This window comes from Centruroides sculpturatus, unplaced genomic scaffold, assembly GCF_000671375.1.
Source record: "Centruroides sculpturatus isolate CEXI.00-Female unplaced genomic scaffold, Cexi_2.0 scaffold116, whole genome shotgun sequence".
Lineage (NCBI taxonomy): Eukaryota > Metazoa > Arthropoda > Arachnida > Scorpiones > Buthidae > Centruroides > Centruroides sculpturatus.
Window position 1 is genome coordinate 791,881 of NW_019384401.1, and position 21,745 is coordinate 813,625.

Below are 21,745 nucleotides of genomic sequence, written 5' to 3' on the forward strand. Positions count from 1 at the left end.
GATATCTGGCGAATGTCAACATTCACACAGTCGTTTCATGTATGTACGAAATATTTGTTAAATATCATCGTTTCTCACACTGGCAAATGTCGACATTCAGCATGCACTGATGGTGAATGTTAAATAAAAAATACTTTTATTACGTTAAAACAAAAATACAACTTTTTAATATGTGAAAATAGGAGAAAGCTTAAGTAACAGCACATCTAAAAAAACTATTGAACCTAAAACAAACAGTACATTCTTAATCATTAAAGAAAATAATACAATAACAAACTTACACATAAATTATGTGATTAACATTATACAATCTTATTTATTGCTACAACTTAAACTGTTAGGCACTTTGAATTGCTCAAAAGTCCCTTGCTTTTACAACTGCATTTATTCGTGGAACACTTCTTTTTGTGATGACAGCGTGTATAGCCTTGCCCTCCACTTTTCAAATTAGCTGCAGCTGCTTCTCTCAACAATATTTCTTGAGAAGAATTATCATCTATGGAGAGTAACTTTTCTTTACAAATTACAAACTATGTTATTACGTGATTACGAACTGATCTGTTAATGGTGTCTTTTATTCAGATATCGACGACCCCTCTCATCCTCTGTCACTTGACCTGACAAACCGATCCCAACCTCACGGGATCAAAAGACCTTGTCCTACTTCCCACTACCCACAAAGGATTTGGCGACAGACTGTTGCCTCTGTTGGCATCGGCTTCTTGGGTGTCATTTTGACCTCCACCAAAGCTTATCTGTGCTTGCTGACATACACTGGTGATTGTTCAAATGTATAATAATGTAACCAAATATTTGGACTTTAACCAACGTATTTTGTATGTGTCAACATTCACCGGAGAATATCAACATTCTCTAATTTCAGTCTTTCACAGTAACATATATATAATGTTATAATATCTGTATACTGTAGTTCCATTTGTTTATTTTTTTCAAAACAACTAAATTGCATGTGTTTCCTTTGTTTTTATTTTTTTGTTATACTACTGTTTAGTCCTAAATCATTAAGTTTTACATATATATTTATTATTTATATAACTTTATTTATTTATAATTTATCCACCAGAAACATGTGTTGTTGTTGGTTTTTATATCATACAGACAGTAAGATTTCAAATAATTACAAAATCATGCAATAAGTATATTCAGTAAAAATCACAAAATGCTCAACAGTAAAACAAAGCCAAAAATGTTTTTCACACTTCAAAAAAATATATATATAATAATTAATCTTGTCATCTAATTAAAAATATGTAATGCACGGTCTAACAATGCATGTACTATATAGAATTATCATACACCTTACACATAATGCAGGTATGGTTAGTATCCAGTATAATTTATTCCCCCTTTATCACTTAACTGAATTTAGTTTTTATTTTATTTATTATTAATGTAGCTTTTTTTTTTCTTCTTACATTTACCCTGCAGCAACCTTTAAGATTATTTTTGATTTTATAATATTGCTGAATTATTCATGTTTTCTTATTTTGTTGTAATTCAAAAATACAAAACACGAGTTTCTAGCTTTTTCATCTATGCTTTCATATATTAAGGTTTGAGTAGCATGATTCTATGTGCATCTCACAGGTTTTGGTTTTTGGAGAACATCTGTCAGATTAATTAAATATTTTTTCAGTAAAATAATTATAACTTCCCACTTCTGGAAGGTTTCTACTGTTGCATATGCACATGGTGAAAAATGAGTCTCACAAAGAGATATGATAAGACAAAGGAAATTCTTAAATTTTTTACCAGTATTCAATAAGTTTACAGGATTTCGTTTGTATTCCGACAACTCCTTGAACAAAATGTCTAGAATATTAACTCGAACAGGAATGTTAACCTGAATTCTCGCGACAAAGGAACAGCTTTACAAAAATACGCAGCGTTACAATATTAAGCACGATGAACTTACAACTAATTATCTAGGAACTACTTATTCTATAGGGAAGGATAGAAGGAGTATTTGATAGGATAGAACTGAATGTGAATGGGTACCCAACTTAGCTAGTAACTTTATGATTGAAGTTGCAACATGGATCTCTCTGCTGGACAACACAAAGTCTGATGATCATAGAGTTCAAACTTTTCCTTTCTCACTTCGGGTTTCCCGGTAAGCTTCTGGAGGTGTTCTCACATTAGCATACTTCGATGATTCTTCTCTCGTATCTGCTCTTAGACCTACTCGCTCTTGCTCTCTTCTTGGCGATGCGAGATCAACTTGACCCTTTCCACGAAAAATGTCCTCTCAGCTCGACGTCTCTGCCAAAAGTGACCCCTCTATCTTCCTTTTAGTGCCTCCGGGCTAACCTGCTCCTTTTGTCTTTCAAACAAGTAGTTGCCACCCACAGAGAGACGTTTCCAGAAAGGAGAGTACAAGAGAACAAAGGACAGAGAAAGAATGGGAAATGAAAAATATATATATATATATAAAATTACTTTATAAAATTATGGCATATGACCACACTACCTTATTCAGGTTTCAGCTTTTGCAAGTTTTACTGTATCTAATTTTAATTTTTGAAACACTTTCTAATTCACTAATTATTTTAGTGAAAAGGAAAAGGAAGAAGAACAATTGAAAGAACAACAGGCAGAAGAAAATGGTGAATCTTCAAAACTGAATGATGGTGTAGCAGGACCATGGAAAATGAGTGCATCATCAGGTGCATCCTCAGGTGCCAGCCCTGCCTCAGGTAAAATTTTTGTTTTTCATAATTTACAATTCTATGTAAATGAATAAAACTACAAATTGTTAATAAAGTTTTTCCAATTTTATTCCACAAATGCTATAAAATACTAAAATTATGTATATATCTATATATATAAAATTGCATGTCCTGACTGATTGATTATCATCACCCACAGCAAACCGCTTAACCTAAAGAGGTGAAATTTTGACCATGCATTTCTATAATGACATAGATAGATAACTGCTAAGAAATTAATTTTCAACATTCCACCCTTAAGATGGTGAAAAGGGGATACAAAAGTATATATTAGAAAACATATTTTTGGTCAAATTTTGTAGCTTTGTTGCACAGATGGAATAAATTTATCTTTTAAAAGTTTTTGTCTATAATTTCATTATCTTAATAAATATTTTTTGATTTTGTTTAAAATTATAGTACTTAATTGATATTATATTGAATTTCAGAACTTTCCAGTTTAGTCGTCTTTTCTTTTTTATAAATTTTGTATTTTTTGAGTACTTAGTTGTATTAATATATAAAAAATATACAAATTATATTATATGCACAAGTAAAGATAGTTTTGTCAAGTAACCAATAGATAGTGCTGTAGTATTTCTAAAGCGTACTATAGTTTGAAACAAACAAAAATCAGTAATTTTACCAAATTAGTAACAACTAATGATCGAGAATCTTAGAAATAACCCTCCCTTGGTACTTCACTATCAAATTGCAAAATCCGTGTGAGCAAAGCTACGGGTACAGCTAGTATTTGTATAAAATGCTTTCTTTTAAAAATTTGTTGAATGTACAGTAATGTTTATTTTGATGTTGGTCATATTATTTTTCAAATGTATATTTAAAAATATTTCATAATTTATAGAATGTTTGAAGTTCCTATATTGCATTTATTTGAAAAATCCAAATATTATTGACTTATGTATTTTAGCAAGAATCATGATAAAATGGATGGCAGTAGCTAAAGTAAAAAATTTTGAAATTTATTTTAAAAAATATTTAATCTGAATTTTTGAAATTTGAATACTTCTTTTTAAGGTTTTCTTTATTATAATAGTTTGAAAATATATAAATAAAAATTGTTTACATGATCAAAGTTTAATCTTTTTTTAGAAACCATAGTAGTAGAAGAAGAAGTTAAAGAAGGAAAGCAACCCAGTACATATGTACCACCTCATTTACGTTACTCTAGTACAAGTGTTGGCCCAAAAAGAAATCCTAAAACTGCTCCAGAAATTTCAAGTGAAGTTCACTTTCCATCATTATCAGCTTCTGTAGACAGTCCTAAAGGAGTTCAGACAAGGTAAATTATTGTTTATATTCATTGTTATGTAGAACTAGTAAATTTGCCTGTCAAGAATGATGTATTATATAGTGATGTATTATATAGTGATTGGTAAAATGAAACTAAATGAATAACTACTAAGTACAATATTTGATTGAAAAAATTTAGCATTTATCACAACACTTCTTAAAAAAATATTTCCATTATATGTATCATTTTTATCCATAATTACGTGTAGGTTTTATTTTCATGAAAAATATAGCTGAACTCAATGCAATTTTAAAGAAATTATCCTGATTAGTTTTGTTAATGGCTTAAGCCAGCGCTGTCCAACTTATCATAGCTCGCGGGCCATATTTTCTTCACCAAACATTTCGGGGGCCAAGAAGGTTGCTGCTGTATTCAGCCAGGTTAAGTGAAGTTACGCAAACTAAATAGTACCTACTTTAAATTCAAATTAGATTTAAATTTTCACATAGTAAAATAATTTTAATATTAATAATAATAATTTAGTAACATAAATTTATTCATAGTAAAATGTACTCGCAGGCCGTAAAAATTATTTGGCGGGCCGTATACGGCCCGCGGGCCGCCAGTTGGACAGCGCTGGCTTAAGCTATTAAGAAACTTTTTCTATTAACTATTATTTTAAAATTTTGAAGAATTAACAGATATAAATTTCTATCCTGAGATTCCAGCAACCTGCCTACTTGACAATTTGATGTAATTTATCATTCTCATTCAAATAAACCAATAATATAAAACATTAGATTTTACTTATGAAATATGAAATCATATCCCATTACGTCAATTAAATATATGAATACTTTTCAATTGAATTGAAAGTATTCAGTTAGCAAATTTTAAGCTAGAACTCAATATTAACTAATTATTCTAAATTAGGATGCTCAGATGACCATAAAGATATGAATGATAATTTCATGTAAGACAAAGTATTTCCAAAAGTATTGTAAATTATTAAATTAAATCTAAGAATTATTTTAAAATGTCATATGTAAAACTAAGAAACATTGTAATGAGAAGGAAAAATTCTATGGTATATTAGCATATAAGATTTAAGATAAATCTAATCTAATTGCCAATAATAACTAGAGAGAGAATTCATTAATAAATTATATATAAAGTGATTTTACTGAATGAAAATATAAACTTTTTTTTTTTTTTGTTTTCAGCACACAAGACAAAAACTTCCAATCTGTTAAACATGGCATCAAATCCAAAGATGTCTCATCGCAAGGTCTTCAGTTAGATCTGGAAAACAAATTTGCTGCTCTACATCAAGGAGAGTATAATTAATAATTAGAAGTAATAGATAAAATGAAACTATGAAATATTCTGTCCACTTTCCCAGATTCCAATATAAACTGTGACCATGTCTATAAGTGGGAGTTAAAAAAATTTTATGAAAATTCATCTAAGCAAAGGAGTCTGTTGAAAAAGGACAATTATTGTTATCAATGTGATTTTTGGAGGGATATTTTTATTCTTTTTCTAAAAGTAGCAATATTATAAAATTAGAAGGAAACCAATACTTTTTACTGATAACACTAAAATCTCCTTCCCTCTCGTTTCACTAATGCCGTTCAAGTGAATTTTCGACTCATTTCATTTTAATTGTAGACGGTGTGAATGGATATATTAGATTTTTTAAATAATCTGTGTTTGTTATTTATAAGTCAAAAATGCATCTGTTAAAACACATAAAAAAAAAAATATGGTTGGGTTTAATTGTAATGTTGCATAGGAAAAAAACATAAATATTATATATATATAAAACTACTATGATTTAGATTTATGTACAGAAATACAATCAGAGAACAAAAAATTATAAGCATGTTAGTGTACTTGTATATTTGTTTTGGCACAAGAATATACACAAAAAATTCAATAATGTATAAAATTCTGTAATTTGATCATATTTAAGAAAATTTTCTTTAACATATTAATTGAAAGATGAAATGTGTTGGGCTTTATCACAGTATATAAATATGTATAATTATAATTAAAATACAAATTGGTTAAATATTTGTACAGATACTGTCAAAATTTCAAACTAGGACAGTGTATATAGAAACAGATTTAAAATCAAAAAATATTAAATGATTATAAATATGTATAAACATTTAAAAATTTGTACTTTTTGCAAAAATAATCTAAATAAAAAATAGCCCATTGTATATTTGTGGTATTATTTATTTTTTTGCTGTTTCAAATTTAATTTTATAAACATTTATGAATTTCTTATAAATGAAAAAGTGCATTTACTCACAAAATTTCAAAGGCTATTATATATTTGAAATGCTAATATTTTTTAGGTAATGTGCTTAGTTTCATTGTAAGCATTGTATACTTCTTTGCTACAACAAATCTTAATCATTTTAATAATGAATATAACAAAAATATTCAATGTATACTGAAGTTTAATTATAATAAAATCTTAAATGTAAATTCAGATATACAACTGAATTTGTTCCTGCCAATTAGTAGTAACATGAATTTTATAATTCTGTATCCTAACACTATATTGTAAATGTAAAAATGTCAAAATACACACACGTTGAAAAATTCATTGAATTTTATTTTCTTTCCAGCAAGAAATACAAGGCACATCAATATAAAACCAGAAAAATGCTATTAAAAGTCTGGAGGATGAGCAATAGGGTAGTAATTTTCACTCATGAAACTTCCAAATAGAGGCAACATTGTTGATACATGAACATAAGACAGCAGACCAATAAAATGATAGCATGCCTCCATGTTACAAGTAGATTTTTAAGAATGAAATTTTTATCCAAATTGATTTCATTTACATAGTTAAACTTTTTCCTTATTTTAAATCATAACTATTAATTACTTAATTTAAATAAAGACAAACTTTCTCTATTACCTTGTGTAACCTATCTTTATTATTGTATATAATAGCAGAGCATAATATAACATACACACACACTATGATTAATACAGTTGCCAAAAAAAATAAATGGAAGTTTCATCATTATTGTCAATTTAAACTGTTTTAATCATGAAAAACAATTTTCTGTAGAATAAGATTTAAAATTTGATGTAATCCTCTGCAATGTAATATTTAAATTTTTATGCATCCCTTTCATATTCTAATTCTTAAATGTGATTAAAGATATAACAAAGTACATGTTCAGAATCTTTCTTTTGAATTATGTTAGCTAGATTAAAAGAACAGTAAAACCCATTATCACTTATTACAATGTACATAATTTTCAGTCATTTTTTTAACAGTCAAATTTTAATATTACACAATGTAATGTATTCCTAAAAATTCATTGTTTTAATTTCTTAATGAATTCCAATATTTAAAGCTGTTGACTTAATACTCATGACAGAAAATTTTGTTATAAAAGGTACTAAATATAAAATAGCAATAGTGTGGAAATTGCAATAAAAAATCAGAACTAAAGATTAACATATTGTCGTTGTGACTATTGTCAAAGTTAATATTTTGTAATATTGTTTCAAAGTACACACTGATATTTTTAAAGCTAGATAATCAAAGAATGCATATACAAAAATCTCATGATTATAATTAAACTGTAGATAAAGTAAAAGCTATTTCTGTAGGAAAAAGTTGAGAGTTAAAAACTTGCCATTTATTTTCTTTCATAGAAACAGTCTTATTTTTTCCCCCTTTGTAATTACATTTCAAAGCATTTGTTTTCTTTATCTTGCTCTTTTTTCTTTTAATAGACTAGCAACATAATGAATTTTTTGTTTTAAAATCTAATATTATACAAATCAAAAAATATTTATGCTCATAAGAACATTTTGATAGATATATTTATCTGATGAATTAAACTTAATAACAAAAAATATATTTGCAGTTGTCATGAGTTTCAAATCCAAAATTTAAACTTTGAAAAGGAATCTCAAACTAAATGCAGATTAAAGATAATTTTCAGATGGTTATGTTGGTATAATAAACATTCCACAAATTCTCATATAATCACACATGTAAACAGCCACACTTAATTGCCCACAGGTGATTAAGTGAAACGTTTTTATTACCATAGTATCATAAAGGCTGATTTCCACTATATAGCTTCATGCAGAAAAATTGATTGTAATTGGACTGTAGCTATGCAAGTTTGTGCCATATGTTGAAACTGCAGAATGGAATGAGTAGATGAATCTATTATTTTTGACAGATATGGATGCTTACACATAGATGAAATTGATCAATAGCTTATAGAAAATTTTTCTGATCAAAAGTTATGACTTATTTCCACCAACTCAATGAGGTTTGTCATAAGATCTACTTTTATATAACTGGTCTTGGAGAGAATATTATGATACAATTTTAAATAGTAACATATGGATGAAAATTTTGGAAGAATTAGAAATTGGTTGGTAATTCTAATATCATATGCTATTGGATGGAATACTTTGGTGGAAAATGTCAAGTGTGATCAAATGTCTGCTTTTTTTCTGTAACAAACATGAAGTGGACAAAACATCCATGTAATTGCCCATGAGTCAGTAATTTCTCTAATAACACATAAAAAAAAACACCATTTGACTAAACATACATATGTAATGATTTAAATTAAAATTAATGAAGACTCAGTTTGTAACAACTCAGCCTGTTTAGAAGAAACTGATTATAAAATTATTTTGAAGTTTTGTCAAAAAGTGAAGAAATCATTTTTGATGATAATTAATAGAATTCAAGCAATAGTTAAAAATTTCTGATTTATTTTCTTTAAAACAGAATAAGTTATTTCAAAAACCTAATGTAATTATAATCAAGATTTCCAAAAAATTCCCATTGGACCCAAATCACATTGCATAGTGATAGTTATATTTTCAATCAAATTGTGTTGCTACCAATAACAATAAATGGACCGTTTATTTTGAAAGTGGTGTAAGTCCATTTTTGGAAAAAATTGAGAAAACACATAATATACATACAATTTAGTGTGAACTTTTTATTTATAAACAATTCACACTTAACATTTTAAAATAACCATAAGCTTTGATCAATTGAAAATTTATCGATAAATGACATTGCATAACCATTGATTTTGAAAGTGGTATAAGTCCATTTTCTACAGTCTAAGCACTTGGGCTATCCATAAATTACATGTGCATTTTTCTTGAAATGTTTACTTTTCCCTCTTGTCCCAGTTTGTCCAAGTTTTTGTAACCCCTTTCCCTCTATGGATGTCCAACATAACTCTATCCCTGTTAAAACCTTCATCACTTTATGAATGATAGATACCATAAGTAGAAATGAAACATACAAGAAACTTTGAAATAAATATAATAAAATGCATATTGTATAAAATTTAATGAAATAAATGGATGTCCACTAATACTCAACCCTCCTTGTCCAACTTGTCTTAACCCCTCCCTCCCTTTCAGTGTGGACATCATTTAAAGACAGCCCCTTACAACAGAAGAGTAAAACTGTAAATATTACCAACAAATGTACAATTTGATGGACTAGAAAAAAATCCATGTAATGAATCTAAATGAAAAGCAGTGTCTAATGGTAAGCTCATAATAATGATAAATTTATCATAAAATAGTTTAACAATAAGTAAATATTTTTAATGTTCAGAATAAACAATACTATTTTATTTCTTGTTATTATATATGAACAAAATCAGAATAAAACGCAATGTGTTTCAAGTGACATTGAGTTTTACATAATAGAAATTTAATGAATTTTACAGTTTAGTAATTATGAAAGTGGTGTAAGTCCATTTATGGCCCAGAAAGAATATATTAGTTTAGTTAAATTCACATAGAAATCTTTATGCAATCAACTTATATATTTCTAAAGTCATAAAAACATTGTCAAACTTATTACACTTTATTTATATTTTTGAATCAACTAAAATGCAAATGTTTAAATATCTCGAAAGAAGAAAAAATGGACTTACACCACTTTCAAAATAAACGGTCCAAATGTTGACAATTGCATTTTTGAAAATGTCTTCATACCTTAAAATTTGTTGACATCAGCTGAAAATTTTCCATTCAGTATTTATAATAGTTAATACTGCTGTTGAAGTAGATATCAAATGCTACAATAGAAATTCATATGAGAATCTTAATTTACTGGCCACATTTAGTAGTCAATGCTGGCTGAATGGTTTCTTAAACCTGAGGCAAAACTGACTGCCCGCTTCCAGAATGGATGTCAATACAGATACCTTTAGTAATAACACTCTTGTATGAACTATTTATAAACAACTTCAAATTATTTTTATGGAACTTCACTGTATTCAGCTTGTTTTTTCTCCTTTTTGAACATTATTGAATGTTTTGCTACTTGAGGGAATTACCTCATTGCCTCCACCATTGAGCCAGTCCAAGTTGTAATGTTAATCTTCATGTAGATTTATCATTATTTGCTTATCCTTTCATAATTTTACTTGCTTATAATACAATAGTATAATAAAAAATAAAGCTGTTCTTGTTGCATGACAGCATTGTTATGAGTTAATCATTTCAAATATAAATTTGAATAAGAAAATCAAACATTAACATTTTAATTATGAATTTATTTTCTTTATATATCTTACATAAAATAATTTCCTACAAAGTTTAACAATTCTTAAAATGCTATTTGACCTGTTTTCCTGTGAGTAAACATTTTACAGAAATGCTATGTTCCACTTTTTGTAAATAATAATACATGCATTGTACAATATTTGGAATTTCTTTGGGAGATTATTAAACAAAAACTGATTTATTCCACTTTTAATATTCCTTTTTATATATCATCTATGCTAGAAGTATCTTCACTGCAATAAAAAGATTTGTAGGTAAATAAATAATTTATCTTGAATCTAAATTATATCTACTTGAAATATAATACAAATAAAATCCAAGGAAAAAAATTTCTAAGATTCACTTTTTTTTTATTTTTAACAGTTACTTCCTGTTTATCCAAATAAAAATCTAAATTATTTATTTCAAACAATAATTTTACTAATAACAAAATTTAAATTGTCAAGATTCTATAAATCTAAAAGTAATTCTTGTTAAATATCTTCATATACATTGTAATTTTGGAAAAGCTACTAGAAACCATTTTAACAAATAAAAGATTTTTATTAATGACGCAATGAATATTCGGTTACTATTCAGTACTTGGCCTATGTTTCACTATTTCGCTGAATATCAAATATGTAATCACTATTCGGCCAAATACCGAATACCTAAAAACAGTAGTAAGAAATAACAAATACACAGTAAATTAATCATTTTGGTAACTTTTATTAATGATGATCATACATCTCAAGTTCGAGAAAGTGCAATTTTTTGCTTGTTTATGTAAAAGATCAAAGGAAAAGTTATTTTTTTAAGAGATCAAAAAAAGGTAACAAATCAAATGAAAACTACCTACTTATGTAGTTTAGTCATCTACATACTCTCATATAAAAGAACAAGTCCTGATAAAATAATTAACACAGAGCCAAAACTACTGGCACCAGAAACTTAAAAATTTGAGGGTGTGTTCCTTTTGTAAAGTGTAGGCATGCTAAGAAAAGATTTTACTAAATTCAACCCTAAAGGGGTGAAAAGGGGTAAAAAATTTGTATGAAAATTTTTACTGCGTGGGCACATTAGATCAAAACTTGAGTCATAAAATGTGAAAATAATAATAATTAATGATCTGTAAAGCATTTTTATGAAATCATCTATTATTATAAACTTGAAAATTAACTTTTTTGTTTCATTGTACAAAATTATTTATCATAACTTAAGTTCCAGACAGCTTGGTAACCTGAATGGCCCCAAGCTTTTGCCCATGCACATTAAGTGACTCATTACAAGCATTTAGTTTTCCGAAATCTATGAGAACAATTATTTGGCATTGACAGCCATGAATTTCATGCCAATAAGTTGTCTCGACTTGTTCAATTATGTTATCAACTCAATTTCATATTTATTTTCACATTTTCACTTCGCAGTCCTTCTCTATTCTTTTTCCATTATTTACACGTGTAGGTCATTTCATTCTTATCCACATTTGATATAATCACTTATCACATACTGCCATGACGCTCATGTCTCTCCACTACAACTGTCAAGAATTAACGTGATTGATGAAGCGTTAGTGATAGCGGGCTAATATAGAGCAGGGTTTGCGATCCTGCCATAATGCGGTTTGCACGCCAATTTTCGTACATGTGTTAATCAAGCCAAATAGTTTGGCTGAATATTCAGCTATTCATCCACACTCCTGGCTGAATATTCGGTATTCAGCCTGAAGCTGAATATACTATTTGTTGCATCATTAATTTTTATGAGTTTCTTTGTTTAAAAAAATCATAAATATTTAGGCTATAGGAAGAAAAAGTTTGGCCATTAGATAACAATGTATGTTTATCATCATTCCTCCCTGTATCTAAAGTGTAGCAGACTAATAAAATATTAATTGTAAAGACTTTTATAATCAAAGTGGCTAAAAATGTATTTATAGCAACATTGTATAGACAACACTTGTGGTTTTAAAAACAAAACCAAAACTAGTGTTTATAATGCTGACTGCTTACACAAGTGTCACTTCATATAACATTGCAGAACTAACAAATGACCAAGTGGAATTTAGAAATATCCCTCAAGAGCCATTCACCCTTACCTTACACTGTTTTATTTCTTACTCAATTGAAGATGAGTGAATACATTATTTAGTATTTAAAGTGAGGGTGAAATTAATGACTAGTATGAGTGTGCACATCAGTGAATACATTATTCTTTCATCATTAAATTATAACAATCACAATCTCTTGCCATTATTTATGAATGTGTTTATTTCATTATTTTTGTGAGGTTATCAGAAGTTAAAGTGTGAATTATGACATCTAAGAAGAGAAAATCATTCATGATATCCAATGAAAAACATGATTTAATAGAGATAATGTCCAAAAACAAAGATATTAAGTGCAAGAAAACTACTTATTAATTTCCATAACATTCAAAAATATATATAATTATTAGAATATTTAAGTTAATATAAGAAATATTCTAATAACTTCATATATGTGTTACAGTTGAATCTTTAAGTCTTAAAAATATGTATAGTTGTAATTTAATAAATTGTTACATATTTCTATACATTTTCAATCTGAAATAAACTATCACAATAAACATGTTTTATTATCTGTATGTACTGTACATGACATATTTACCTCTATATACAGATCAATGAAAAACTTACATATAACAATTTCTTTTACATTCTTGTGTTTTTTCCAAATTAAAATAAATTTTATGGCTGGTTTTGGGGTTTTTTGGCACAAGGGCCTGGAGAAGCCAATGAATGCAAAGTCTAGCCAGTTTTGTATCTGCATGTCCTTTTCAGTCTTTTATTATGTCACTATCTTTCTGTTATGTCATCTTAGAGTTCTGTATATAATTTTATCACCTTCAGATATGCCAATAAATTTTTTAAAAATAGTAAATCCAAATGTAATAAAATTTTAAAATACATTTGAATTTATTATATTAATTTTTAAATTTCAATTTTTAATCTGTATGTTTTGCTAATCTAATATCATTCTATTAAGACTTAAGTTCTTGCTCTTGAAATACAAAATGTCCTTAAAGTATCTGTATGGTGTGTGCTGAAACAGCTTACAGCTCAGCATAAGCAGCAGTGCATAGATGTTGCAAACCAGTTTCTCCAATGCTATGAAGATCCTGGTATCTTGGAACAAATTGTGACAGGCAACATATGAGTACACCACTATGAACCAGAGAGCAAGAGACAAAGCATGAAGTGGAAACATCTGTCATTCCCTGTTTGAAAGAAATTCAAACAACCATCCTGCAAGAAACTGATGCTAATGCTCTTTTGAGATATACAGTCCTGTGTATCTCAAAAGAGCGTTGATCTGATGGTATTCTAAGCACATGGTGAAACTGTAAACAGTGCAACGTATTGTGCTTTGCTACAAGACTAATTGAAACCTGCAATTCACCAAAAACAATGCAGACTACTGTCTAAAGAAGTACTACTGCTCCACAACAACACACAGCTGCTTACAGCAACGGTACAGACTGCATAATGGCTTGGATTTGAATTGCATTTGCATCCCCCTTACAGTCCTGATCTAGTACCACGTGATTACCACATCTTTGGCCCTTTGAAGGACACTATGCAGTCACAGATTCAGCTCAGATGGTGAGGTTCAAAAAGTGATGCAGACATGGCTTTGTGAGCAAACAAAAAGCTTCTTTTTAGAAGGGATGAAGAAGCTCATCAAACAATACCACTGTGCAGGGGACTATGTAGAAAAGTGGCATATGCATTTGTTCTCCATCAATGGAAATAAAGCTATTACAGTATCTGGAAGTTGTCTTTTCTTTCTGATTCACCCTCATACAAGTTAAAACTGATTGCTTTGATATAAATTTAAACTATTTTATTATACAGAATTTAATAATTCTGTATAATAAAATTTAATACAAATTTTTAAAAATAAAATAGTTTATAGTTTGGTATATTTTTACAACATATAAAGCAATATATTATGAAATTGTATAGAGAATTATATTATTTATAAATCTTAATATAATAAACAATATTTATATTTGTTGATAATAAATTTTATCACAACTAAGTTATTAAAATATTTTATTTTATATTTATAATTTTTATATAGAAAATAAGGCTTAATCAAGCTGAATATTTTTACATTCTAAAATATATGGTGGGCCAGTTCTGTTATACCTTGAAACATATTTTAAGCCATGAGATCCTTCAGATGAATATTCCTCTAAATGTGGAAGTTCCATCATATAAGATTTATATTCTGTCAAGAAATAAATCCATGGCTTTAAAGTCTTTCCATCTGTACAATATGTTTTGTCCTTGCTTTCTAAGACCTGAACATTTTCTTCTTTTCGTTCATAATATGTTGGATGGCATTCTAATTCATCCATTTTTTTAAGCATTACATCATCTACTAAATACAGTTCACCTATAACATGCTGTGAAAAGAGAATTTTTAATCATCTCAATCATAAAAGAAAGAAAAAATATGTAAAATTTTATAACAAATTATTTTATTATTTAAAAATGTATTTCTAATTTGTTAGCTTAGTTGTTGTTAAACATTATTGCTAAATAATTATTATTTTGAAACTAATATTCTAATTAATGGAAATTTTTAATAGATATGTTGTACAACCAATTTCACTACCACTTGGCAAGTGAATCTAGTAAATTGACATGAAAAAATATTTAAAGCTTCATCCCCACTAAAAGAAAAAAATTACTGTGGAAAAACAATGCAGAAACAGAAAATAAAAATTTTGTTTCCATATCACAGTCTAGAAAACAAAGTTAAAAATATTTTATTTTTCTACTGTGCACACAGAAATAGAAGCTTGATAGCCAACAGAAAGCAATAGTTGTAAATAAAGATATTGAAAGGTTAATATGGTAGACAACAAACCCATATATGTCAAATTGCTTACAATGAAATGTAAACATACCATTATATTAGTAACTTTTTAGATATCCAACAATATTTAACTTTTGAAAAAGTGCATAAAAAGGAATGAATCCAGAACACGATGATAAATTATTTGCTTGTCATTATATTATCAACCATGCTACTACTAATTTGGAATTCTCATGTCATTTCAATGCACTAATAATGGACATTACTTGAATTTGTCTTCTGCAAAACAGACATTACATCTCAAGTGTTTTCTGAAAATGTTATAAAACACTTTGTTTTCTATTTGTTTCTTCTTCAAATAGTAACTATGATTTTCTGTGATATTTCTACAATATTTACAGAATATTATACTATTTTATAAGTGAAAACTAGACTTTATTATTACATGAAAAATCAAGATGTGTTTTATGAATGTTGTTTTGAAAATTACATTCATTTTAAGATGAAAACAATAATCATAGTTTTGAAAGGATCAGTCCAACATTACTAACAGACACATTGCAAAAGCTGGTTCATACAGTGAATTAACTGCAGTGTTTCAAATGCCCTTCAATATACTTGTGTTTATTTGTGTCTATATTTACATTTCTGTGAAGAAACAGGAATTTATTTTCAAATACTGCATCATCATAAAATTTTCTGTTATCCTTTTTTTCTTTTTATGTGTGTAGCTATTCCTTCATTCCACCTAGATGGTGGACTTTGTACCGAGTAAGTACCTTGGTCATTTACACATAATATACAAAGATATGATTGAACTTAAAATGACAAGACAATTTTAATTTTTAAATTTTGATACTGATGACCATTTACATTAACAATCATTTATTTACTCATTTATCAATAGTAACCAAATACCTAATTGCCAGATTTTTTGGACTAAATATATAATCTGGCCTAAAGGTAGGCAGTTCATCTATCAATATAAATAATCTAATTTAGAATAATTGGAAGAAAAGAATGAGGTTTCAAATCTGCATTTTCCATTTATTATATTACCCCAGTTATGCTAGCTTGACCCCCATCTGATCCATTGAGTATTGATCCTAATTGAATGCAAGAAGGCCTTATTTCATAAGTGTGTTAGATTCCCAGTCCAATGTTCATAAAATGAAGAAAAATTTTAATTTATTCAAATACAATTGGTTCTTTCAGTACAAAAATTGACCTCTATAACTTAATTTTTATAACAAATTATGGTTATTTTATAATCACTTTATGGAATTAAGGCAGTTTGAGCTCAAGTGGCAGAAATGTTTTAATTCACGGTGACAATCCATGGCATAAAATTTTTCCATTACTTCATATCTTGAATATGGTCATTGGTATTAAGATAAAGTACAGTAAGACCCCACTTAACGTGGGGGATGTATTCCTAGACAACAAAGAGCTAAGCAAAACAGCATTAAATGAGGTCATTTTAACAGAATAAATAGGGATAGGGAAACACGTGACCAAAAATAAACAAATTTTACTTTAATTTTAAGTTATTTTTATATTAATTTGTATAATAATATATGTTAAATAACACATAAGCATATGCACACAGAAATGTAAAGTTCATTTTTTGTGATGAAGGTCCTGACTTTTCTGAAATTCTTGTTCCTTTGTAATAAAGTCGTGAAGTTTTATTTGTCGCTTTTTTCTTTCCTTAAGCAAATGTCGGTAGCAGAAGCCTGCATCCAAAATCCCTCATTTTGCCTTTCAAAATCTGGACCATTTGCTACAATTTGATCAACGATTTCAGTTATCTTACCAAACTTCTACTAAGAAATCTGTAGAGAAATATTTTGGGTTCTTCATTTTCAGAATCTCTATTTTCCAGTTCCACATGAATTCCATGTTCTGCCAGTTCTTGAAGGTCATCGTTGGTAAGGCTCTCACCAGAAACTTGCAGTAACTCCTCAATATCCTGCTCGTCTATATCTCCTAGTCCTGTTATATCGATTAGGTTGAGTTTGGCCAACCTAACGATACAGCAATAGGCTCTTCTCGTTCAGAATTCTTAGGTATCTTCAACCATAACTTCTTCCATACTTCATTCGTGCATGTATCAGTTAATTCTTGCCAAGCAAAGTCAATATTTCCTATGGCATCCATGATGTTATATTTTTTCCAAAATTGCACCAAACAAACAGATTTAAAAAAAGTACACTTTTTTTGCCATGTTTTGCTGATTGGTTCGTGTTCATAAATAATCAATTATATACCAATCAATGAAATGCTGTGATAATTTAAATCAGTTTAAATTTTGAGCTTTTTTTAGGCTTCGAGCAGACCACGTTATATTGAATCTGCGTTAAGCAAGGCAGTGTTAAGCGGGGTCTTACTGTATTTGCACACAGAAATTGTTATGTATATTAGTTATTGTCATAACTGTGTTTAGAAGGATCAAATTTTAAATGTTTTACACACTTAAGAATGATATTCACCTTATCCAATGCATAAATCATTTCCATTTTTCTCCTTAATAGTAAGTGACTGTAGAGCCAATTTGATGTCTTTCTTAGCTTTTAGATGTCATTTTAATTTATTGTTTAAATACTATTAGCAAAACTCATTTTTTAGCAGTTCTTACATTATTCATATATAATCAAAGCCTATATTGCTTTGTAATCTCTATCAACAATATTATAGAATATAATGCAAAAAACAGTTGCGAACACTGCATACTCATTGCACCTTTGTTTTTGTCTTTTGCCAAGTTTTGTTATTTTTGTGTTATTTTTGCTGTTGATTTGGAAATTGTCATTAATTTGATCTTCATACACAGAATAAATATAAAATGAAATTTATATTCAAAACCTTCTTGTATTGTGCTTTGTTTCTATTTCATAAATTTTTCAAAGTGAACATCATGCATTTTTTAATAATAATTTAGTTAAACTGAATGATGTTACTTATTAACTATATTTTAATCTTATACATTAACTTATAATTAAGATCTAAAACATTATAATGGCATTAGCAGTTTGTTTATTACTGTTTGTTGAATTGAATTTGATTTTATTCTGAAATAAATAATCATTAAATATAAATTGTTAGATCAATTGTGTGAGATGTTATATGCATTTAGTAATGTGTTCTATCATGTGAAAATAGATCTGATCTCAAAAGTTTTTAAATAAAAATTATTCATATTTATCAAATTTAAATCTGATAAAAATGTAATTAAAATATGTAATTACAATGTAAATTAAAAAATGTAAAATATATTTTTTCACATGTTTATAATCTAAACATACCTTTCCTTTATTTTTAGCATATAGCAAGAAAGGAATATTATATCGTGAAGCAATTACAAGTGGCCATTTGTCATACGTTTTTGCTTTTCCAATATAATTACAAATCCCATTGTCTTCATTAGTAAGAATATCATAGTTTGGTTCTCCAGATTTCAGGGTGCCATAGACAAATACCAAATTTTTTTCTGCCATATTTCTGTAATAATGTATTCCTATAAAACAAAAATCTAATATAAATATAGAAAGTGTGTAATCATAACCCTGCTAAAATAAAAAATGTTATGATTGACTTCATTTATGATATTTTAAATTTTTTATCTTACGGTCATGAATTTTTTGTATCAAATTTCGAATTGGGCAGTTGAATCATTTATATCTATATTCAATTCTCTCTTAACAAGCATTTACCAAGTGAAAGCAGGAGATATGCACCAAGAAAAGCACCAAGTATATATCACTTGGTAGTTTTTGAAAATTATCTGAACTCTTATTATAGAGGAATAATATCAGTGGTATGAGTGGAGAATTCTGTAAATTGAAATTTTGATCTCCCCTTTGGCTCATCCTTTCTTTTGTCCATGATAAATATAAAAGAGCTGGCTGAACTCTCATTCTCAAGTAATGATGAGCACTAACTAATAAATAGTAGTTAAGTTACATTATGTAGGCAATGTAATTTAACTAGTAGTCAAATTATACTATATAGTTACTATACAGTACTCTAATGTACTGAACTTTACAGTAGAGTATAGAGTATAAAAATAAAGTGTGAACTTTACAGTACACACTTTATTTTTATAAAATAGTCAAAACTACTAGTTAACTACATTTAAACTATTCATAAATAGAAAAAATATATTAGACTGGATTAAAATAATATCTTTGTTTTCATTTCATCTTTATTATCCCACACTTCTAAAGCTTTTTTTTTTTTAACAGATGGCTCAGAATACAAGTTTTCAAATTTTTCATCCAGCATTCTGCAGTCTATGTTTTATGTCCCAACAAGGAAAATAGATGTTTCACTGCAGCACTACTGGCAATAGTGTTGTATTCTAAAAATGCATTCTTTACATGCTAGTAATTGTGTAACACACTCAAACTATCATGGTCTAAGGGTACATTTGTAAAGTCGAACGAGTTAAATGTGTTAGTAACAAATTGGTCAAAAAGTAGTAGTCTCTATCAGTGAGTATGCTCTGCAGTAATGATGTTTTGAACTAACAAAGTTCATGAAGGAAAGAGTTAGTTTACTTCGTTAAGAAAACGATGCCTGACGATATCGATGTTTCTGAATCTATTCGAGTGTTTAAATTGTGAATTAAAAGATAAAATGATAGTAATAACTGTCCAACCGAAGCAATCTAAAAAAAATATTTTGAATAATGCTGCACTAGCAACATTCATATCTTTGATTTTAGAAAAAGCCATTTATTTATAAATGAATTGGTCAAAAAGTCTAACGAAATAAGAATAACAATGACATCATTCTCGTTTAACTCATTCAACTTTACGAATGTACCCTAAGTTTCAAATTTTACTTGAAAATTCCTGCCAACCAATTTAAGAAGTAATGACTTGATATGAGTACAAAACAAACTAAAAATATACTTACATAATAAAACATATTTTCTTACATATATGCATGGTAAAATATTAGTGAAACCTGATTTAAAATTCAAATTAATAATAACCAAATTTCAAATGCTACAATTGCTCAAAAACAAGTAAAAACATTGAACCAAGCTTGTTAACTTGAATCAATTTTCATAAAAATCAAGATGTATGTTCTGCTTAATAATTGAAACTGAACATGTACTTAACTTAGTAGTTTAATTACTAAATTAGGATAGTAATTGTAAGTAATAGTTAAAGTAGTACATTGAGAGTAGATAATTATGTAATTTAATTACATTAGTAGTTAACTACTGCCCATCTCTACTTTTGATTTATATGGTTATGATGTAGTTTCAATCCTAACCTATCACTATCAGATCACACACTAGGAAAGCATAAAAATCCAATATATACTATGTTTCAGATATTTCGTCCGAAAAACTAGAGAATGGAGATTCAATCTTCTTGCATTTTCTGTTTGAAGCATGATCAAATTAAGGGGAGGTCAAAATTTCAATTTACAGAATTCTCCACTTGTGACCATACCATCTTCTAAGAATTGTAAGTTACATTAGTCGGTCAATCTTTACCTATGTGCACCGTCATGGCCACACTGTGGGGACCCACGTTCTAACCTAACTTAACCTATTCTAATAAATTACCAAATTACCAAACAAATTATTGGTAATTTATTAGAATAGGTTAAGTTAGGTTAGAACTTGGATCACCACTGTGCGGCCATGACGGTGCACATAGGTAAAGATTAACCCATTAGTCTTATGAAATCTGACAATTATTATTTTACCTATTTACTTACTTTTAAAGATTTGTATAGGAAACCTTAAGAACATCCAGCTGATTAGAGAGAAAATTTTAAATTATTTACATAAATAAATGAATGAACAATATACTACTTATGTTATAGGAAGTAGGTAAATTACATAAAATAACTTATAAGAATATCTTATAATAACTTATATCAATCATCTCGAAAATAAAAAATAAAAAGATAAAAAAAAAAAAGAGAGAGAGAGAGAATAAATAATTATCAGTCCTCTAACATGTGACTAGCGTTGCCAGATGTTTTTTGCCCTTGTAGCCAAATAATTTTTAAAAAGTAGCCCAAAAGTAGCCAACTGCTCGAGCACTTGGCTACTTTTGGGCTATTTTTGTACTAGGCGTTGTTTTACGTAGTACTTTTCTACTAATCTACTTGTCACAGTACCAAGGTTACGTTCGTAAAGTCAAACGAGTTAAACACGTTAGTAACGAATCGTTCGAATAGTAGTAATCTCGCTCAGTGCGCATGCTCTGCGGTGATGACGTTTCGAACGAAACTCTAACGAAGTTCACGAAGGAAAGAGTTAGTTTATTTCGTTAAGAAAATGG

General features: G+C 28.2%; 2 protein-coding genes across 6 annotated transcripts in view; one reads left to right on the plus strand and one right to left on the minus strand.

The window, feature by feature from the left end:
- The window catches only part of LOC111618670 (protein CDV3 homolog), a 22,193-nt gene extending 16,003 nt beyond the window's left edge, over positions 1-6,190 (plus strand). The window contains exons 3-5 of the mRNA XM_023360228.1: positions 2,575-2,717; positions 3,843-4,032; positions 5,208-6,190. Of these exons, the coding sequence (XP_023215996.1) occupies positions 2,575-2,717; positions 3,843-4,032; positions 5,208-5,331 (457 nt within the window). The 3' untranslated portion in view covers positions 5,332-6,190. The remainder of the gene's footprint in view (positions 1-2,574; positions 2,718-3,842; positions 4,033-5,207) is intronic.
- A 4,366-nt stretch (positions 6,191-10,556) lies between these two features.
- Positions 10,557-21,439, minus strand: LOC111618671 (gamma-glutamylaminecyclotransferase-like). Of its 5 annotated transcripts, none has more exons than XM_023360232.1 (4): positions 21,174-21,411; positions 18,740-18,951; positions 14,759-15,018; positions 10,557-10,820 (listed from the first exon to the last, which is right to left on the minus strand). In XM_023360232.1, the coding sequence occupies exons 1-4, from the start codon at positions 21,205-21,207 to the stop codon at positions 10,790-10,792; spliced, it is 537 nt and encodes a 178-aa protein (XP_023216000.1). In that variant the 5' UTR covers positions 21,208-21,411; the 3' UTR covers positions 10,557-10,789. The 5 variants fall into 5 exon arrangements, with proteins under 5 accessions (XP_023216000.1, XP_023215999.1, XP_023215998.1 ...); XM_023360231.1 differs by lacking the exon at positions 10,557-10,820 and adding an exon at positions 21,418-21,439 and having other exon boundaries at positions 14,648-15,018; positions 21,174-21,211; XM_023360230.1 differs by lacking the exon at positions 10,557-10,820 and having other exon boundaries at positions 14,648-15,018; positions 21,174-21,211; positions 21,298-21,411.
- Positions 21,440-21,745: the final 306 nt, after the last annotated feature.

Bases quoted from the DNA above. Each gene is read 5' to 3' on its own strand.
- LOC111618671 (XM_023360231.1), bottom strand. From the start codon at position 21,207: ATGTTCTTAAGGTTTCCTATACAAATCTTTAAAA. The intron at 18,952-21,173 runs GTAAGTAAATAG...TTTGTTTTATAG, and splicing joins TCCTATACAAATCTTTAAAA to GAATACATTATTACAGAAAT. The intron at 15,019-18,739 runs GTATGTTTAGAT...CTCTTTTCACAG, and splicing joins ATGCTAAAAATAAAGGAAAG to CATGTTATAGGTGAACTGTA.